General features: G+C 38.1%; 4 protein-coding genes across 4 annotated transcripts; 2 read left to right on the forward strand and 2 right to left on the reverse strand.

The window, feature by feature from the left end:
* Positions 1-2376: 2376 nt before the first annotated feature.
* LOC106169487 (uncharacterized) lies at positions 2377-3402 on the reverse strand. The gene is made up of 2 exons (XM_087015616.1): positions 3013-3402; positions 2377-2662 (listed from the first exon to the last, which is right to left on the reverse strand). Exon 1 carries the CDS (start codon positions 3342-3344, stop codon positions 3015-3017), a length of 330 nt encoding a protein of 109 aa, XP_086871742.1. The 5' UTR covers positions 3345-3402; the 3' UTR covers positions 2377-2662; positions 3013-3014.
* A 2956-nt stretch (positions 3403-6358) lies between these two features.
* Positions 6359-7282, forward strand: LOC106175484 (uncharacterized). Its single transcript, XM_087015615.1, has 2 exons — positions 6359-6739; positions 7022-7282. Exon 1 carries the CDS (start codon positions 6420-6422, stop codon positions 6735-6737), a length of 318 nt encoding a protein of 105 aa, XP_086871741.1. The 5' UTR covers positions 6359-6419; the 3' UTR covers positions 6738-6739; positions 7022-7282.
* Positions 7283-12899: 5617 nt separating this feature from the next.
* On the forward strand, positions 12900-14988 carry LOC106175480 (uncharacterized). The gene is made up of 2 exons (XM_087015617.1): positions 12900-13266; positions 14245-14988. Exon 1 carries the CDS (start codon positions 12935-12937, stop codon positions 13262-13264), a length of 330 nt encoding a protein of 109 aa, XP_086871743.1. The 5' UTR covers positions 12900-12934; the 3' UTR covers positions 13265-13266; positions 14245-14988.
* Positions 14989-15016: 28 nt separating this feature from the next.
* Positions 15017-18425, reverse strand: LOC106175485 (uncharacterized). Its single transcript, XM_013557515.2, has 7 exons — positions 18268-18425; positions 17703-18009; positions 17015-17259; positions 16607-16662; positions 16081-16294; positions 15403-15455; positions 15017-15129 (listed from the first exon to the last, which is right to left on the reverse strand). Exons 2-7 carry the CDS (start codon positions 17999-18001, stop codon positions 15103-15105), a joined length of 894 nt encoding a protein of 297 aa, XP_013412969.1. The 5' UTR covers positions 18002-18009; positions 18268-18425; the 3' UTR covers positions 15017-15102.
* Positions 18426-18737: the final 312 nt, after the last annotated feature.

Here is an 18737-nt window from a genome sequence, read left to right on the forward strand (position 1 = left end):
ACTCAAAAGCTGTACCTGAAAGGTCTGGCTGTGTGACTCCGGTTTACCCCACAATATTGCAAATAATCATTGAAAAAAGCAAATGATTTCGTTCGAAATTCGAAGTGTTTCGGGAATATTATAAATGGAATTTTTGGCAATAAGGAACTTGTTGAGAACTTGTGTAAGGGAGCGTGTAGTGTAATTACATGGTAGGATCTCTCCGAGAGTCAAGACACAGACTGAATCGCTAAATATACCTCTTGTTGTAAAAAGGGCCACACAGGTTAAAGTATTACGGAGAGAGACAATGAACGAAAGCAATGAAATGGTCTTTTAAGAGGTCTACTAACAAAAGGTCTCCCATAGTAAATATTAGTAAATATACGGTAGATAAAGGTGCAGTCAGATTGTATGCTGCACTGCCTTGCTTCATCTGACGACCTAATCTGGATCCACAGACACTGCAGTACTGACTGGCACAAATCATGAACCCTCCCCCCCTCTCTCTCTCACTCTCTTTCTCTCTTTCTCTCTCTCTCTCTCTCTCCCCCCCCCCCCCGGGAATTTACAAAGGAGTTTACACTATCGTGAGAAAAGACAGCCTAGATACATATACAAATTTACAAAGGTGTATGCAGGAAATTATATTATAAAACAAGATGTGATTATGTAAAAAATTCTCTGCAATTATTTCACTACACTTTCGTATGATGGGGACAATGTCAGTTATCGGGTATTGTTGTTTTCAGGCGTCTACAAGGCTATTGTTTTGAAATATTTTCATCGTGTGTAGTAAGCAGACCAGCAGACAAGCACATTGCGCCACTTTGCAGGTTACGTGTCCAAACTGATCACATGAAATAAACCAAGCATGACGGTTGTATAACTTAGGCCCCATTCAGAATAGAGGACTAACTAGTGCGAGGGTCAAATATGGCGATCCACTACAAAGCTTGTCGTCTAATCCGCTAATAGACACTGTATAGATATCCCGTGGGGAAGAATTCAAGTGGGTAGGCAATACTTGACCCTCGCAGTAGTTAGTCCCCTATTCTGAATGGGGCCTTAGATCCTTCATACATGTACCTTATTAGCTGTAAAAAGACTTCATCTGCCATTCCTCACGTGGGCAATAGGAACTGAATAACGATACCGGTGCTTTGAAAAGATTTATCACAATCACAGTATTGATCTTTATTTCAGTTTATTAAGTTAAATAACTTTTACGCAATAGTCTTTAAAGAAGGCGCATATGCCCAAAGATAGGGCGTTTTGTATGTGTAGATATATATTTTAGTTGATCTATATAGATGTATATTTAATGAACTCAACTTATGAAACCACTGAAAAGATGACACGATGGACGCTGTTCATTTAAGCCCCCTTTACACTGGACGGCGTCCTTTCTGCGTCCAGCAGTACGGTCCCATTTGAGAGTTGAAAAATTATAATACTTTACGTGCCAACAACTGGCCGATCATTGAGCATTCATTCTGATACAAAATCAATGCTCGTGCCTCCTTATTAAGACCACAGTGATGCCAAATTTCATGGTCGCAGAAAGGACGCCGTCCAGTGTAAAGGGGGTATTAGTGGCATAGAATGTGCCCCGAGTTTCGAAGTACAGTAGGAATAGATGTTCGTGATTTGAACTAAGAAGAGTTACACCTTACAGTTACTGTAGTTATACATTTATTGGTTCATTCATTTATTTATTTGGTGTCAAAATCCCAAACGATCCCTTTTAAATAACTCCGAACAGTGAAGATAGAAAGAAAATACTTTGTTTTTTATTTTTTCTCAAGTTTCGAGACAACAGCCGTTGCACTTTGACGGAAAGTGGAAAATTAACGCTAGCGTGGCTTGGCGGATACCGGATACATGCCAGATACTTCGCGGATTCTTGGCGGTTATACATGGCTAATTATTGGCGGATACTTTGCGGATTCAGCCAACATATGTCACCAGAGTGGGAGGAAAGAATATACCGAGGTCTGCTATTTTACTAGATATCCCACATGCTTGGAAGCGTACTCTCCAACATAAGACCTCGTAATGTTCGCGTTGGTGAAGGGAGGGGGGCCAAAAATATAAATATTTCAAATTACCCCTTGATTCCCTGTGTTTGTCCTTATGCCCTATTTCACACAGACCACGAATCCCACGAATCGTCAGGAATTGACAAATTTCAGGATTCGTGGTTGAATCGTAATCAGTTCGTAAAGTTCTTAACAGATTCGTATATTATTCGTAGTCAGTTCTTGCAATTCTTGATCAATCACGAACTGATTATCGTGGGATTCGTGGTCTGTGTGAAATAGGGGCATTATATATGTGTGTATGAATGTCGCCGTCCGATGTCTTTTATTTCTTTATCATACTAATTACAACACGTTTATAGAAGGTACAAAATTAGCTTTATTGAATACATCTCCGTATAAACAAACATGAATAACGATGAATGTGTCGAATGAGCTATAATGTAAGTTTAGGTTGGAACTTCAAAATCACGAAGTTTTCGGCAGTGTTCGGGAGTCTTCGGGAAAAAGTAGAAGTCAACTCTCGGGTTCCTCTGTTGGAAATAGATGTGCTGTTGATGATGTCTTGTGTTGTCATGGCAACGGGTGATATGATCCAGTCAGAGTATATACGTGTTACAGTCTAGGGTATCATCTCATGACTAAAATAAAAAAAGAAATGAAGTTGAGTTATTTCTATTCATAGATATATTTCGTTGTTGTAAATGTTGGAGGAAATACATAAAATGCTAGGGAAAATAAACGACTTTTTCTGTAAAAAAACATACACTTATTCCTTCTCTTTTTCTCACTGTACCACCAATGGAAGTGTGGGTCAAAGAGAAAGCGGTGGACAGCGATCACATCTAAGAGTAACAGGGGTTTAAACTAGATAATTCAATAGCAGGAGAGGAAGAAACACCCAAACATAAACCAAACTATCTTTGATGTAAATAACAGAGCATAAAACAGTTGAATACAAATAAACAAAAAAGAAGATAAAACACTGCACCTTTAATAGTATTTGCCAAAACCGTAGCTGCGGCGAGCGTATCCCAGTCCATAAAGGTTGCGACCGTAGTTAAGGCCGTAGCTGCGTCTTCCATAGCCGTAACCGGCGTAGGCACGACGTCCGTAGCCGCCATAGCCGGCGTAGCTTCTGCGGTAGCCTCCGAGGCCGCTGCCAGTGACGGGAATACCCTCGCTATAGCTGGTGCCTCTGTTGTAGCCGTTGGGGAAATAGAGAACTCTGCCACTGCCGTCTGGGGCTGGGTAGTGCTTAGTGCCTGGGACGGCGGCGGCGAAAGCCACGATGGCGAGGAGGACGACGGCTTTAAGCATCATCTTGGTACGGGAGGTGTGCGACTCTGTCAAGTAAAGAATTAAACGCGGTGATGAGGGCGTCCGTTCGGGTTTTATATCCATTTGGTTGTGATGAATTCGCGTGAGTTTTCGTTTTAATTAATGCTACTAAACGTGTTTAAGATGGAAATATGTTATTCACGATCCCAATGAATAACGGAACGGTCACAAGGACAGGGCGTCTATTGTTTATTAAGATTTAATTGTGTTTAATTTATTCGCCTGGACATCTTCTTTCGGTTAAAATGTAGTTAGGCTTTAAATCGCACTGTCCACTGTTGTGTCATTGACACGCCAGCATACCGTAGGACTAACTAAATTATCATTGTCCATTTAGCCATCTCCAGTTCATTTGTCAGGGTATGATGTGCTTAAAATGTTAATATAAAGTGTCGTTTGTCCTTAGGTAAATCCACGAGGAATTGATGTGACCTTTGGGGTGATTTCTCATTGATTAAGTCACGCTCAGAAACAGGCCTTGTGGTAATGATAATTTATTAAGTTCTGAATGATACTCATAGTAGGATACATCTGTACTTTCCCTATACTAAGGTTCATACATATTCGATGTACATATGGTATAATATAGTATATACATATTAAGTATGGGCACAATATTATCATATATATTTTATGCACTTGTATGTAATTTGTCATGTATACACTTACACCTTATTTGCGTTCTTTATGCAATAGCACTTAGTTAATACAGAAATATAACGGTAAGTACCGGCAGGGAATCATATCGGATATAATTCCCTGGCACCGGTAACTAAAAGTTTCACTTTTCAGCCCAGTCTAGGCCTTAACGACTTATTACATGTGCTTGAAATGCCGCCGCAACATTTTATCAAGTAAAACTACATGTAAATCCAGTAAAATCTGACACATTGTTCACATTGCGCGTTGCTTTTTACTCCAGACTCGTATTTGTTTAAAATGCACAGAGCATCACGGGGGCACGCGACATGGCATGCAGCGCGTCATCATTGCATCACTCCAACTGCTTTATTTCATCACTCTTCTCTTCCCTCATTGCTTGATTTTCTGACTCCTCTTATCAGGCTAAATCATTGCCAACCACCGTCCAATGGAAGTTATAACGGGGATGATATATGGACTGGTCACGCATGGAATCTCATTTTAGACATGGTTGTGAAAGAGGTACTCTGTACGGACGTCCCCTCTCCGATTGACATTTGACCCCGACATAAGGTGCAAGGAAACTCGTTCTTCGCTGCCCGCTTGTTTCTTTGCAGTACTGGTGCATTTTCTCTGTTTACTGTCTTTCCAAATGTCGGAGAAATCCGGGGATATGTTTTGCAGATTCACTAAACACCGTTTATGTAGTACAGAGGACAATAGTTAATCCATTACTTTTTGCCCGAAAAATGAAACTGAAACGTACTACTGTCTGTTATTTTTTTATTGTGGTTACTGTATAAAAAATACGAGGAAATACGTGTCTTTACAAGTAACAAGTTTTTCCTACTTATCATAATTTTTCAATTGCCGTGGATCATTACATTACACGTGTAAATTAAAGTAAGGACAATGACATGCAGTGTTTTGAAGACCCTTAAAAGTGGTTAACCCCGAACGCTAACTACCCTGAGAAAATGTTTTTTTCAACACTTATTGATATTTTGGCGCACCAAAGTCATAAAATGGCTGCAAGTCACACTTAGTGTGCTGTTCAACGTGGCGACGCATGCAGCCCAAATGACCACTATTGTCATCCCAGACTCATCATTTATGACGACATTGACTGCTGCAACAAAACCACTTTACACCGAAACCTGTCCTCAGGTGTAAGACCAATACATAAGTCTCGTTAAAATGGGGAGAAATGCATACTAACCATTGGTTTTAAAAGATCAAACATTAAAAATAAAACTAAAAAAAGAAATTAGAGATTTTTGTATTTTTATAAGACACTTGCAATATTTCATGAAAGCATCTATTTCTGTCTTGTCTTAGTCGAAGTACTGGTGGACTAAGATTTTGTTATAAAAGTTTAGATTTTCTATATAGAAATGCAATTAATGTTATCTGCACTAAGCATTTTCCGGTAATTGGAAATTTCATTGGCATGTTTTTTTTGTTTTTTTTTCTATTTTTTTTTTTTTTTTTAGTAATTTATCATTTAAGGCAGTAGATGCATGTTTTAGCATATTGAATTTTCATTTTCATGTTGTAGACAGCCCTGGAAAGTATGTGAAGCGCTGTTTTCAAATAAATTTTTATTATTACCATTATTAACGCCAGCGTTTAAATTGAGATATTTGTTTAGATGTCTTTTCTTTATCTGATCATATATTTATTCATTTTGGTTCACATGCAGAGAAAGGTTGTTTACATCTAGTAAATATAGTATTTTATTTATACACTGACAAACACACCAGGTGAGTTCTTTTATCTTTGAAGCACTTTTTTACAAAGAGGTAAGAAATTAGCTTCGGGCGTGTCATGTTAACCATTTCAGATAGAATCAAGATATTTTCAGGTATGATAGTTTGATGGCGTGCGATGTAAAAAAAGATATCTCAGATTTTTAGACCTTTTGTTCAGGGACAGGAAAAATACACTAAAGTAAAGTCTATGATCTCACAATTTTGGCGATAAAATCTAAACTACCTTTTGATAGAACATTTTGTGTTACATCTTTTAAGTTCCATATCAGCAGCCAATAGGGACCAGGGAGTTCTTGAAACCGAAAGTTTTACCCCCACATGAATGCTGCCGTTACATCATCTATGAGATCGTTGAACGCGAGTTCTAGAAAAAATGTGTTATTATATTTTGTATACTAGTTGTGCACAGAGACAGTGGTTTTGTGATTACATTGGAAGGCATTAACCGTCCTTCAATAAAACCAAATGAGAAACGGGCATGCCATTTTAAAATGAAAAATAAATCAAGTCAAACACGAAATGATGCTTCATGTCTTGGTTCACGCAAAGCCATTACAAAGTGACGGGTATAAAACCCAAACGGACTCCCTCATCACCGCGTTTAGTCCTTACTTTGACCGAGCCGCACACCTTCCGTACCAAGATGATGCTTAAAGCCGTCGTCCTCCTGGCCATCGTGGCTTTCGCCGCCGCCGTCCCAGGCACCAAATACTATCCAGCCCCAGACGGCAGTGGAAGAATCCTTTACTTCCCCAACGGCTACGTGAGCGGCAACTACGCAGGAGGTATCCCAGTGTCTGGCTATGGTGCTCTCCCAGCCTCCAGACCAGTCGTCGCTCCACGCAGAAGCTATGTCCGCCCCAGCTATTCCGGCTATGGTTACGGCAGACGCAGCTACGGTTACCGTCGTGGTGGACTTTACGGCTTGTACGGACGTCGCAGCTACGGTGGATATTATTAAAGGTATGGAATTTTGACTTCTTATTTAATTTTTTCCGCTTATTTTTTCTCATTCATTCTCGTCAACTGGTAATTTTGGGAACAGGGGCAATGATAGACATGTTTTTAAAACTCTTTTTCGTTAAGTCTCTGTTAACCTTATTTTAATGCAAGTTGAGCCTTTGATAACGTAAAAAGAACCCAAAATTCAAAAAGAAGTATATAGTTGCATCTATCAATTGTGATATCGTCGATACTATTGAGAAGATATAAAATAAAAATGGTTTTATAATTTTGCCATTCTAGCCGCAGTTAGATACAGCATCTACCAATAGTGCCACCAAGTCCCAACCTGTAGTTTTACCTGGGCTTTATTACCTGTTACCATGACAACATCTGCCGGACGCTACCAACAGCAAAGGGGTTATTTGCTTTTACGGCCAATCTGAGAATGAACTTTTTATGCTCTTGAGGTGGACTTTTGTGATCAACACCATTGATTTCACAGTAGAATCGCTTTACCTCTCTGTTTTTAATTTAAACCTGTTCAATAAAGCCTTTACTTTATATATGTTTTGCAGTCAGTTTTGTATTAAGGGTAACTTTTTTCTTTAAATTTCAACATATGAAGTATATGATTGATTGATGCCGGTAGACTCGAGCAACATTTTGATAGAAAACCCCCCAGTTACGGCCTGAGCTTTAAAAATCGTCAGCGTTTCAGTAGAAAAGTGTATAATCTTCAGTTTGGATGAGAGACAGTTATCCATCTTTCTTCAGAGTGCAGATGTCCGTGGAAAAATGACTGTCTTAAGATTTGACCCCCATTTGGCTTAACCGCCTTTTTCTATAAAAAAAAATAATATCTTGATTTGAGTACGTATACGTATTCGTGCATCGTGCTTAGAATGGTTTTATAAACATAATTGCTATTTTTATGGTGCATTACTTATAAAATCAATTTTACTAAATGACTCACATGCATTAAAACAAATGTTTTTGTAAAAAAACAAACAAAAAATAGTCTATAGCGTGACGACAATATTGAGGACAATTCGCAGACGATCCTTCCACTTTGCTACTTTGGAATGGTACTGCTTGTTACCTGTGACATAAAATAAGTTACCACGGCAACACAAAAATAAAACCTGCTTCTGATAAAACGCGGTTCAACTGCTGTCATACTTGTACGTTCCTGCTTTGTTTTTAACGTTGCAAAACTGAAAACAGTTGTTTCCCAGAGTTTGTAAGTACCCGGTAGATGTCAAGTCTGTATGCCTTCCTTCTCAATCTGAGCTATAGTCACGTCTCACAGCCGTGCTTCATCCTGTTTAAAGACACTTAATGTGTCTCTCTTCACCTGTGTATCTGCACGTGCCCGTCCCTGGTGCCCTTAATCAATTCGCTCCCTAACTACCAAACCGCAGTTTCATTTTGCTTTTTATTTGCTATCTTGAAATTAAAACCTGACTCAATGATTGGATTTTAGCGTGCTGTTTGTATATTATTACTACTTTGAGTGCCATTTTTGTAATTTGCATAATTTTACTACCAATCGCTATTTGAATGTATTTAAGGTTTAGTGTGAAGTTTTTTATTTGAAATGACACTGGTCACACTAAGTAATTGCAATAGTCGGATTCCCTGAATTATCACATTTTGTGGCAAAATGGTATGCCGGCCTATGTGCCTTCTGACAGGTGCCAGTGTCTAGCAATTTTGACACCTCGACTCAAGATTTTAATGTTCCGGCGTACCAAAACTAAAAAAAGTAGTGTCGTGAAATTTTCAGTATATATTAAAAACATAATTTTCCTAAAATATCCCCAAATGCCAAAGACTGTTGAAGTAACATAACTCTGATTTTTTTATTTATAGATTAATTAATTTATTATTATTAATATCTTTATTTTTAGCCACCCAATGTATTTTTCCAGCACAAGTGTGTTGAACTCTTTCCCTATCTTCTCTAACACAATCACTTTGGTAATGTCCGAAATAAAAAGTTAACCAGTGCTGCACACTGCAGTGTTAGTATGCATTTGCTATTTTACCAACATGGTATTTATGGTTAAAATGCAGGATGATAATGCAAGTTAGCTCAGTCTCGTAAAACCTGCTCTTAAGTTTTGTGGAAGAAGTCATTTGCACAACAATTTCGTTTTGCTTTTTCCTTCTGCTTTAATTTCTAAGACGCCATTCCCAGCCTCACCGAGTTTCAACTTTATTGTAAGAAGGCCAGCTCCACCTCACGCGGATTCTCGCACGTTCTCTCACCACCAACTACCCCCTCTGATATCAGGGACCTCCTAAAATACTAAATTACTGTTAGCGCCCCCTGTGAGCGGAGAAAGGTGACATGCTGGGTGATTTCCATGTAGAAAAATGATTTCCCGAAATTTCAGCAAATTCACCTTTAACACCGAGCAATGTTGCGCATGAGTTTTGTATTCACATGACATGAATTCAGGGTAATAATCGTCTTAATGCATTAATACATACAAGTTAAACCCCCCCCCCCCCCCAAAAAAAAAAAAAATATATATATATATATATATATATTGTACCTACTCAGTCCTCTCCTAAAGGCCATTTATGGTGCTAAATTTACAATTAAATCATTTTTTGTAAGAATTATTTTACCTATGCGACTTTTTTTACGCATCGGTTTCTCTTTTTAGCTGGTTTAAGTGTATGTGGGAACCATGAAGTGTAGATTTAAAATATCGTAGCCCTGACATTAGAATTTTCACGCGATGTGAATATTACTTTTTTAAAAGCACGAAACCTTGTCTAGCTTCAAAAAGAATGACAGATATCAACTTTTTAGTTTTGAGCTTTTCGGAATAATTGTAGTGGTAAGTGTGTGAAAGGTGACGTGAGTTAAAGTAGATTTCGTCCTGTCTTTCCTGGACAAAAAACCACGGAAAACCCTGTTATGTAAAACGGAGAGAAGCAGCCCCGTTGTCGTTGATCACGTCAGCCGTATTTCTTGAATTCCGATTTTTACCTTTAACATTAGATCGCTCCTTTCTCTTAGCGCAGCTCGAGTAAAATAACCATGGTGATAATGAAAGCTGAGGTGTCGTACCTTCTTTTATGGTCGAGACAGCGCAATCACTCACGAATTAATAGCAGTGTCATCTGGAGGGGTTAGCATTTCTTTTCCATTTAAGAATAACACGCATTAAGATTTAGCACCAGAGAGAATGGTGAGGGAAGGAGACATCGCCGAAGATTCATTACTTCGTATTAAAGCATGACAGGGAGCACCAAAGGCAATGCATTTCATCACGAAGTTTAGTGGCAAAAAAAACGTGACTTTAGAGGGCAACACGCACCAAGACTCGGATAATTTAGCGTAACTCCTCTGTTACCATTAACTATCCACGCAGCGTGCTGGCTGTGTGGAAACCGTGTTTTTTTTTTAATTGTATATTTAAAAAAATCTTTTTCGTGTACGTCTACATTCTTATTTGCATTATTGTGAGGGAAATGGATAATGAAAGAAGGCAATCCTAAAGACTAGTACTGGTTCATCTTTGTTGAGCTTGTTCAGCTGTAGCCGTTTTGTGATTACATGTACATCTTGGAACTTTTAAACTTTATTATGAGATCTTAACCTTTACGGTAGACTTCATCACCCTTAACAGTGTACTTAACTGTATATTACGAACAGACGGACAGCACCCATCATAATGAATTTTAAATCATCTCAAATAAAAAAACGAGTCTTAAGGAATGTAATTGCATGGCTTCTTCACATTAATAAAATATAAAAGAAAATGTTTTTTTACCTGCCTGTACAGCTCCGCGAAAATCACGCGACATCACCATAAGATGTCAGGTTAATAGTAGAAGGAAGATCATCTTTATGTAAATCCAGAGCGTTTAGAAGCCTGAGACACAATATACTATTTTTCTGAAATATATGGCAAATTCCATTTGTTTACTGAGTATTTTTAAAGATTTTTTCCCCCATGCAAATGTGCAATGAGAGCTGGTGATGGTTTCTCTGGTGACGGTTCATATATCTACGTGACGAAACACCACCCTCTGCGTCACGTGACTTACTTCTTTATTTTCCTCAGATGAATGCGCTGTATAGTTGTTGGAGTGAAACGGGTGAATTATTGACGCAATGCAATTTCCATTAAAATGGGTTTTGGTCGCGATATCGGTACTTTTCCTTTAAGGTTGCGTTCTTCGCCATAAATGAGACTCAAATCCAGGGCGATCTCTGGAATTTGCTAAAATTCATTCCTTTTAATATTTTTAAACATATGTTTGAGATCAGTTATAATCCATGCCTTCAGGAGTTTCCATCGCGGACACAAAATTTCAAAATTTCACGATTTTTTAACAGCTTCTCTGGTTTTAAGTGTGCTGAAGTTCGGTTTACTTGAGTCAAATCATAATAATCACTTATAGATTTCCATTTATTACGATTAAAAAATGGCAAGTTTTGTCGTTAACGGTGACACTTCATATTTTGAGATATATTTTTTCATTTTTCAAATGACTTTCCCATGCGTTTGGGGTATAATAAGATTTAAGATTACACACATAAACCACGGGGCGACTTCTTCATCATCACAGGTCTTACAGTGACTGTCTGTTTTCAGTTTCTCATTTAGAAGATGACTTTACCCTGATACTGGAGAAGTAGTAATGACCCTCCAAGCGTCTGTTGCCGTAGATTGTAGTCACAGTAAACATTCTGATCCAGCGGAAGTGGAGAGATGGCAGCGCTATTGTTTTTTTGACAACAAACATTTTATATTATCACACTGTTTTCTTTTATTTTGAGATACACTAACCACTCTCCACTGTGCTGATAAAAAACGTACAATGACAACAATACCATCAAACTTTTTAACGCCCTGGTTTTCACTGAAGGACATTATATTTGGGCAATAACAATACAGAGGGGGGGTCGGGAGAGGATTAAATAATTTGATATCCCATGACTCTATTTGTACACAATTAATACTTCCCTTAATTTTTTAAGGATATGCCTGTTCATTTCATTTGTAAATAATATTTTAATATTTCTACATATATTGAGTGTTAAAATATCACACACACTGAATGATGTCTGTTTGTCGATATTTTTCCTATTTCGCGGTGTTACTTTAGACATTTGTCAAAAAAGAAAAATCATCTAAAGCTATTTTCATTCATAGAACATTGGTATCCATGGTTTCTTCTTAAAAAATGCCACAAAACACTTAAAGATTTAAGATTTGCTCACACAAATAAAAATATGTAATATTCGGTATTTTATTACATTTTATTTATGGACACGCTGTCAGTGTAATTTTGGAATAGAAAGACGCTCAACAATACCTTAAGAATGAGCAATTCATTTTCAGAATGGTGTGGTAAAGCCGTGACCTTGCAATTTGCATATTTTATAATTTTTTTTTTTATATTATTATTATTATTATTATTATTTTTGAAAGGAACCCCTGTTATCCACCGTGGTACATTGAAATGGTAAATAAAAACATAAACAATGTACGTTACCTTTTATGGTCACGTCATTGCGGTACTTGCCAGTACCTCGTTCAACGCCCTTTTTCCTAAATACTTAAAGACACAGATTGTTTTTATTACAATTCAAAATATGGAATGTCGTGTGCAGTTAAATTAAATCTGCTTTAAAACTGCCATATTGAATATTTGGACCTAAATAAAAAGACAAGAACATTAGAAATTTCTTTCGGGTCTTCATCACGACGGTAGGAGTTTTTAAAATGTCAAGTAAATTTAAAAAAAGCTTCTTAAATTTTTCTTTTAATTTAAGTGGAGAAGGCTATGTTAAAATAGCACGTTATCAATGAAATGCCATCTAAATCCATCTAAAACTTGACTTTTTGCGATAATGTTCTCAAGAAGGCAACCCTACGTGGCCCGTAATATGCAAGCAAATTTTCTCTCTATTCATATGGTAGTGTCTGGGGTTAATAATTTCTCACCAAAGCTTTCCTTTGGACTTTTTATCTGCCATTTCATAATAGTCTTATTAACCATGAAAGAGCAACTGACTTGACATTTTACCCAGAATTTTCTCCCAGTCATACGTTAACTAAAACTCAATGGTCACCAACACGCAAACCCGTCATAACCCGACGGGTATAAAACCCCGATTAAACGGCGTCTCATCACTGCGTCTAGTCCACAACTTGACCAAGCAGCACAAAAATCCGTTCCAAGATGATGCTTAAAGCCGTCGTCGTCCTCGCCATCGTGGCTTTCGCCGCCGCCGTCCCAGGCACCAAATACTACCCAGCCCCAGACGGCAGTGGAAGACTTCTCTACTTCCCCCGTGGCTACGTGAGCGGTGACTATAGAGGGGGTATTCCAGTCAATAACCTTGGTTACGGTGGCTACCGCGGTGGATACGGCGGATACAGTGGATACGGTGGATACGGAGTTGGCAGTTACGCCGGATATGGTTACGGCAAAGGCGTCTACGGATTGGGATATGGGCGTGGTCTTTATGGACTCGGTTACTTGAACCGTGGATACGGCCTTAAGGGCTAAAGGTATGAACTTTTTGCCTACCTTTTATTTCTTTACCTCTATGTTCTGTTGCTTTTAACGTTCATTCTGTTACAAGAAATATACTAGAAGTTTCTTTTTGTAAGTATGCGACTTACATGATTTTTTTTCTGGAATTCTTAATGTCACCAGGTGATTTGTTATAACCAAGAGGTTTGTAAATTAGAGGTTAGAGAGTAGATTTTGCGTTCTATGTATTAGACAAGATGGAAAAGCCAGGTACCATTTTTAATTTTTTATTTCTCGACTTATGAGGATCTCAGACAAATATGAACAATACTGGAAAAATGAGCGATTGATTTTTTTTCTGATGTGGCGTCATTGAGGAGACGCTGTGCCTGTTCTTCTCTAACTTTCAACTTTTCTCAACAAACTTGTGTTGTAAGTTAACACATGCCTCCATTAGAAGTGATATGGAAAGTCGCGTGGAGTTAAGTTAAAGCTGTTTTAAAACGCAGTTACACTGTAACCAGATGTAGTGATGACCATTAGTGACTGGTCAGAAAAACAAAGTGAAAAGTAATTGTTAACAGGGAATACAATAACTTTCTTTCCTTTTTGACGGCTCATGCCTGTTGTTGAAATAAAAATAACTGATTCTTTTAGAATTTTCATAAAACTTTTCTTCGTCCATCTTGTCTAGATATCATTTAAGCCAATTCTTTGAATTTTTTCTGTCGATTTACCTTCCTCGATGTCTACATTCAGTTTGATCACTATTGGTATTTACCTATATTTGTTTATTTGACAAATACGTCAGGGAGAAAAATGTAAAAAAAGAGGAAAAGTAGGCAACATTAGTGTACATATATTATGTTTATGAAAACATTTTATCATTAATTCTTTTAATATGAAACAATCACAACATGGTGAAAGAATATAACCTGTTTGTGAGTTTTACACAGTATATAGAGATATCAGCATTCCTAATGAATATTCTAATATTTTTTTTGTTTTTTCAGCCTTCAGATGAGAGTGCCTCCGCCAATAGTAACGCCAGTTCCAACCTGTAGTTTAACCTAAGCTTTATCACCTGTTACCATGACAATATATGACGTCAACAACAACAACCCTGAGATCGTCGATAGAGGTCGCTTCATATAATAAACTGCATACTTGGTATTGAGGCGGCAGGTTTCATCATTCACTTAATACTGAATTTCCTGATTGTTTTAATGGACTTATGATCAATAAATTCCATTTATCATTCTGGATATTCCGCAGTCTGTTTTATTTTCCCCCTTTATATACGGCATTGTTACTCTGTGGGATGCACTAATACTACAGGCCTGTGGCCAGCAATTCTAAAATGAAGTTCTCCTTATGAGAAAGTGAACCATTTTACCCCTTATTCGTTAGCCTACTTTGGGAATCGACAGATCCAAGATATTTTTTTTTATTCAGAGGGGAACAATTATTTACTATGGCTTTTTTTTTTTTTTTTTTTTGACAAAATTCGATTCTCCGCTAACACAATGAAAAGAAACAACAAGACAACAAGAACTACTTTTAAACGCGCATTAATTTTCTTTCAACAAGTATCTACCCTGTACTTTAAAATCTCCCATCCTTTCAGACACGTCTCATAGATAATTCTAGTTAAAACATTAAGTTAAAGGCCGGAGACAGCACAAATAATATACTTTATGATTAAGAAAGAGATGAACTTAAAAAAATATTAGACAACGCAGATACTTGACTGATGAAGAGAGAGGAAAACTAAAAACTGGAGGAAAAAAAAACGAACACGCACGTTTATTCTCTCCACAATAAATAGAACGCTCAGAGAAATTGACCGTTACATTTTCTTTCAGAAACATTTACTGGCTGACAATTCCCTTGAGTTTCTGAAATTAAGAAAAGGGGGAAATGTTTAGAAGATAAGAATGCTATAAAATTAAGATTCTTAAACTGAGCTGACTTTTTTCTTGAAACAAAATCCTTCGCTACTGGCCTACGGCACTTTAATGATCAGATAGCGATCGTATTAAAAAATACTATTCAAAGCCACTAGAAAACCCAAGATAATAAGATAACAAAAATAAGACTAAAAAGATTACATTTCACTTTTTACAAGACAAATAATAATGATAATAATAATAAGCATATTGAAAACTTACCATCAGTTTGCTGAAAACATCCATGAAAGATGGGCGCACGCTTTCTGGGAGACCTGAAAAGATTTGACTTGTTTATTATTTAGGCCAATAACATTATTATTATTATTTATTTCGAAGGAATGTTATATATCTCTGGTGAATGAAAATGAATACATATAAATATATATCATAGGCGCATGAAAGGCATTCGGAGATATTCATTTGTCCACACGAGATTAGAAATGAGGAAGCCATATAAAGGATCCCACAGAAAAGAATCCAGGAAGGGAGAAAAAAATGACATTAACAAAGAGAGAGGGAGAGAGAGATATTTCGTATTCCTATTCATATTCAGGCCCTTAGGGGAAGGGGACGGCGTTGATACAAAAGAGCCGCCATTTGATCCTGATTCAAAAATAATCTGATTGGGTTCTACATGTACCGGTATGCATTTTTCAAATTGGGTCAGGTACGGGTTAAAAGGTTTTTTCAAGATAAACAACTCCCTTTGAAATTGCTGCCCCCAAACCTTAAAAGAATACACGAAAATGTAGTCCCAGAATATTTTTATGAGCATCATTACCAATAGTGAAGAATGTGGCAGTGAGCAAGATTCTATTGTATTCTTTACCACACGCCACAAAAATCATGCATGAACCGTATTCGGAACACTACTGAAAGCATCATGAAAGCACTTACTCATGAGGACAGACTTGACTGTCTGAGGTCCCTGAGCCTGCAGATAGGTCACAGTGGCAGCCATGCCCTCCTCTGCCTTGGCTTCCAGACCGACGAAGAAGTCCTGTGTAGCCTGAGGGAGCGACGTGAATTCGGCAGACGTGAGATCAGCCTTCAACTTGGCGGCCATGTTCTTCAACCAGGCGTCGTACTTGGAGAGATCTTTAGACACGACCTGTGAATGAATTAGGGCGCATAGGCAAATATTTTTTAATTAAGTAGTGTTTTTAAGATTTTTTTCAAATAATGGGAAAGTGTTATAGGATATGCGATGTTGATGAGATCTTTGGCAACAACTGTTATTGTGACGGCCTTACACTCATGGTAATATTTAAGAGTTCTTTTCTTTAGGCTTATATAATTTGTTCAAGCCCCAACTCTTTAAATAGATAATCTTTTACTTAAGAGGAATCAATTTCACTCTGTGTCAACGAGATGTCTGACGTCACAAATCTGACCTATTTGTCCTTGTATAAATGTCACTCACGTCTTTCAATCCAGAGAGAGCTGCTTTAACCTTCTGTTGAAGGGCATCGGGAAGAGCTGGAAAATGAATACAATCCGTCAGGAAATCTGGTCTTGAGACTTATTTGTAATTCATAAATTTATCCTTTGCTTCAGATATTTTACCATGAATTATTGCATATTTATGGTTATTTAGAGCAATCTACTATTGGGAATTTTGCACGGTTATTGATTTAAATTTTAACTTCTTGTATAATTTTACCCAAAGACGATCTGTCTTTTTTACAGTAAATCATAACGTCTAACCATCACACAACACCAGACCAGTCTAAGAACATTTCTACCAACATACCAGTATATCCAAATATATTAATTTTCATACGTTGTACCCCAGCCCAACACGCATACTATTCCAGCCCTACTGACTTACTCTTTGCGTACTCAACGATCTTATTCTTTACGCTTTCGGTGAAGAACTCGGCGACCTTGTTGTTGTTCACGGCGTCCTTAAGTCCCTGGAAGAGAGCCTTGCCTTTATCAGAGAGCTTCTGGTAGACGGGGTGGTTCTCAAAGTCCGAGATGTGGCTGAGCAGGGAAGGAAGGTCGCGACGGATGGCGGTCAGCTCCTCGTAGTCAGAGTAGACGTTTCTTAGGTGGTCCAGAGCGACGGCCTCGCTGGAAAATTTTACGTTTATTTGTTTAACTTAGACTTAGAAGACAAAAGTAGGCCTATTTGTATCGTTTCACAAGATATACATACTTTCATATTTCAAATTTTACTTCATTGAAACTAATCATTTTATAAGGTTCTAGCACTTTCACTCTATTGAATAAAAGCATGAAAGAGCCAATGCCTTGCCTTAGCTTTCAACAACTCTATGTCACACGGAGACACGGCATAGTGCAACCAAGCTGTGAGACCGCACCCTTACGATTATTTCCTATGTGGGACTCTAGAAATCCTGCAGGACTCTACAGGACTCTATAGAAATTCCACCGGACGTCCTGTTGGATTCCCATCTAGACTATATATATATATGGATTTGCGCCAATTTACTTTAGGACGTCCTATGGAAAATTAAGCACATTTTCTCGAATGTGAAGTTTTGTTTACTTACGCGCCACGTTTTCCGAGAGCAGCAGTGGCTCCAGCGGTGATGAGGCCGGTTGCGATATTACTGAGCACATCCGGGGCAACTTCTACCACCTTGTTGAGGGTCTCCTTACCGATATCTCCGATGGCGCCAATGACAGCTGGGGCCACTTTGTCCTTAACGAGGTTGAAAGCGTCGGTGGCGACGTCGCCAATGCCCTTGCCTATACCTTCAAAGACGTCTTTCACGTCACCAATGAAATCGGCGTCGTTTGGCCGTACGGCCAATGCAATCACGGCGGCAACAAACAAGATCTTGAACATGATGGTTTCTGAAATTTTGGAATCAGTTATTTCAGAATCTATGCTCTGTTTAAATCTTAGGCTTGCGCATCAGCCATAGTCAGATTTCAGAAAAAATATAATGGATGCCTGAGAGCCTTTATCAAGATGATGCTAAAATATGGTGTTTACCTATACACCTTGTTGACGTAAAACTTTGGAATGTTGGAATGAATTTTCTTAAATGTCCCCAAATATCAAACCGTTCAATTCAAGGATAAGTAAGTCCTTATGAAAAGAACACCTACCTTCTGTTGGGGAGAGCTCTACGAAAGTGTTAAATGTAGCAATTTCGTGGCTTATATACAGGACCAGATGATTAGGCCGCAATCGTGGGTTTCTCAGTCGACAGTCATGACCTGTGGATTATTGGGACTGCGCCCCAGTGACAATCCGCTTACACGTGCAACACCATGAAGTGACCACGATATGCGGTGCATTGCTTAGGGGCCATTCCCACACCCTATCGTACGAACTGTGGATCAATCTATGTCCGAGGGGATTGCAATCAAGTTACATGTCTGTCTTACTGAAGCTGCTAGGGGGTAATTAATTAATTATCGTTTAGCAGCTTCAGTGGGCGTGCCAGATATCTATGCCGCTTAAGCTGAAAGCAATTTAGCGAGAAACCCTTCGGAGATGGGTCGATCCTGCTAGATCGAACTAGGTATGGGAACCCAGTCTTAGCATGCTTTATAATATTAAATATGTAATATAC

This window comes from Lingula anatina, chromosome 6 (assembly GCF_051362555.1).
Source record: "Lingula anatina isolate TDL-2025a chromosome 6, LinAna3.0, whole genome shotgun sequence".
NCBI lineage: Eukaryota > Metazoa > Brachiopoda > Lingulata > Lingulida > Lingulidae > Lingula > Lingula anatina.

What these genes read in the sequence shown, in the direction of transcription:
- LOC106175480 (XM_087015617.1), top strand. Translation starts at nt 12,935, where the DNA reads ATGATGCTTAAAGCCGTCGTCGTCCTCGCCATCGTGGCTTTCGCCGCC.
- LOC106175485 (XM_013557515.2), bottom strand. Translation starts at nt 18,001, where the DNA reads ATGTTCAAGATCTTGTTTGTTGCCGCCGTGATTGCATTGGCCGTACGG. An exon ending in GCTCTCGGAAAACGTGGCGC is followed by an intron (nt 17,260 to 17,702) that starts GTAAGTAAACAA and finishes AAAATTTTCCAG; the next exon opens with CGAGGCCGTCGCTCTGGACC. An exon ending in GATCGTTGAGTACGCAAAGA is followed by an intron (nt 16,663 to 17,014) that starts GTAAGTCAGTAG and finishes TTCATTTTCCAG; the next exon opens with CTCTTCCCGATGCCCTTCAA.
- LOC106169487 (XM_087015616.1), bottom strand. Translation starts at nt 3,344, where the DNA reads ATGATGCTTAAAGCCGTCGTCCTCCTCGCCATCGTGGCTTTCGCCGCC.
- LOC106175484 (XM_087015615.1), top strand. Translation starts at nt 6,420, where the DNA reads ATGATGCTTAAAGCCGTCGTCCTCCTGGCCATCGTGGCTTTCGCCGCC.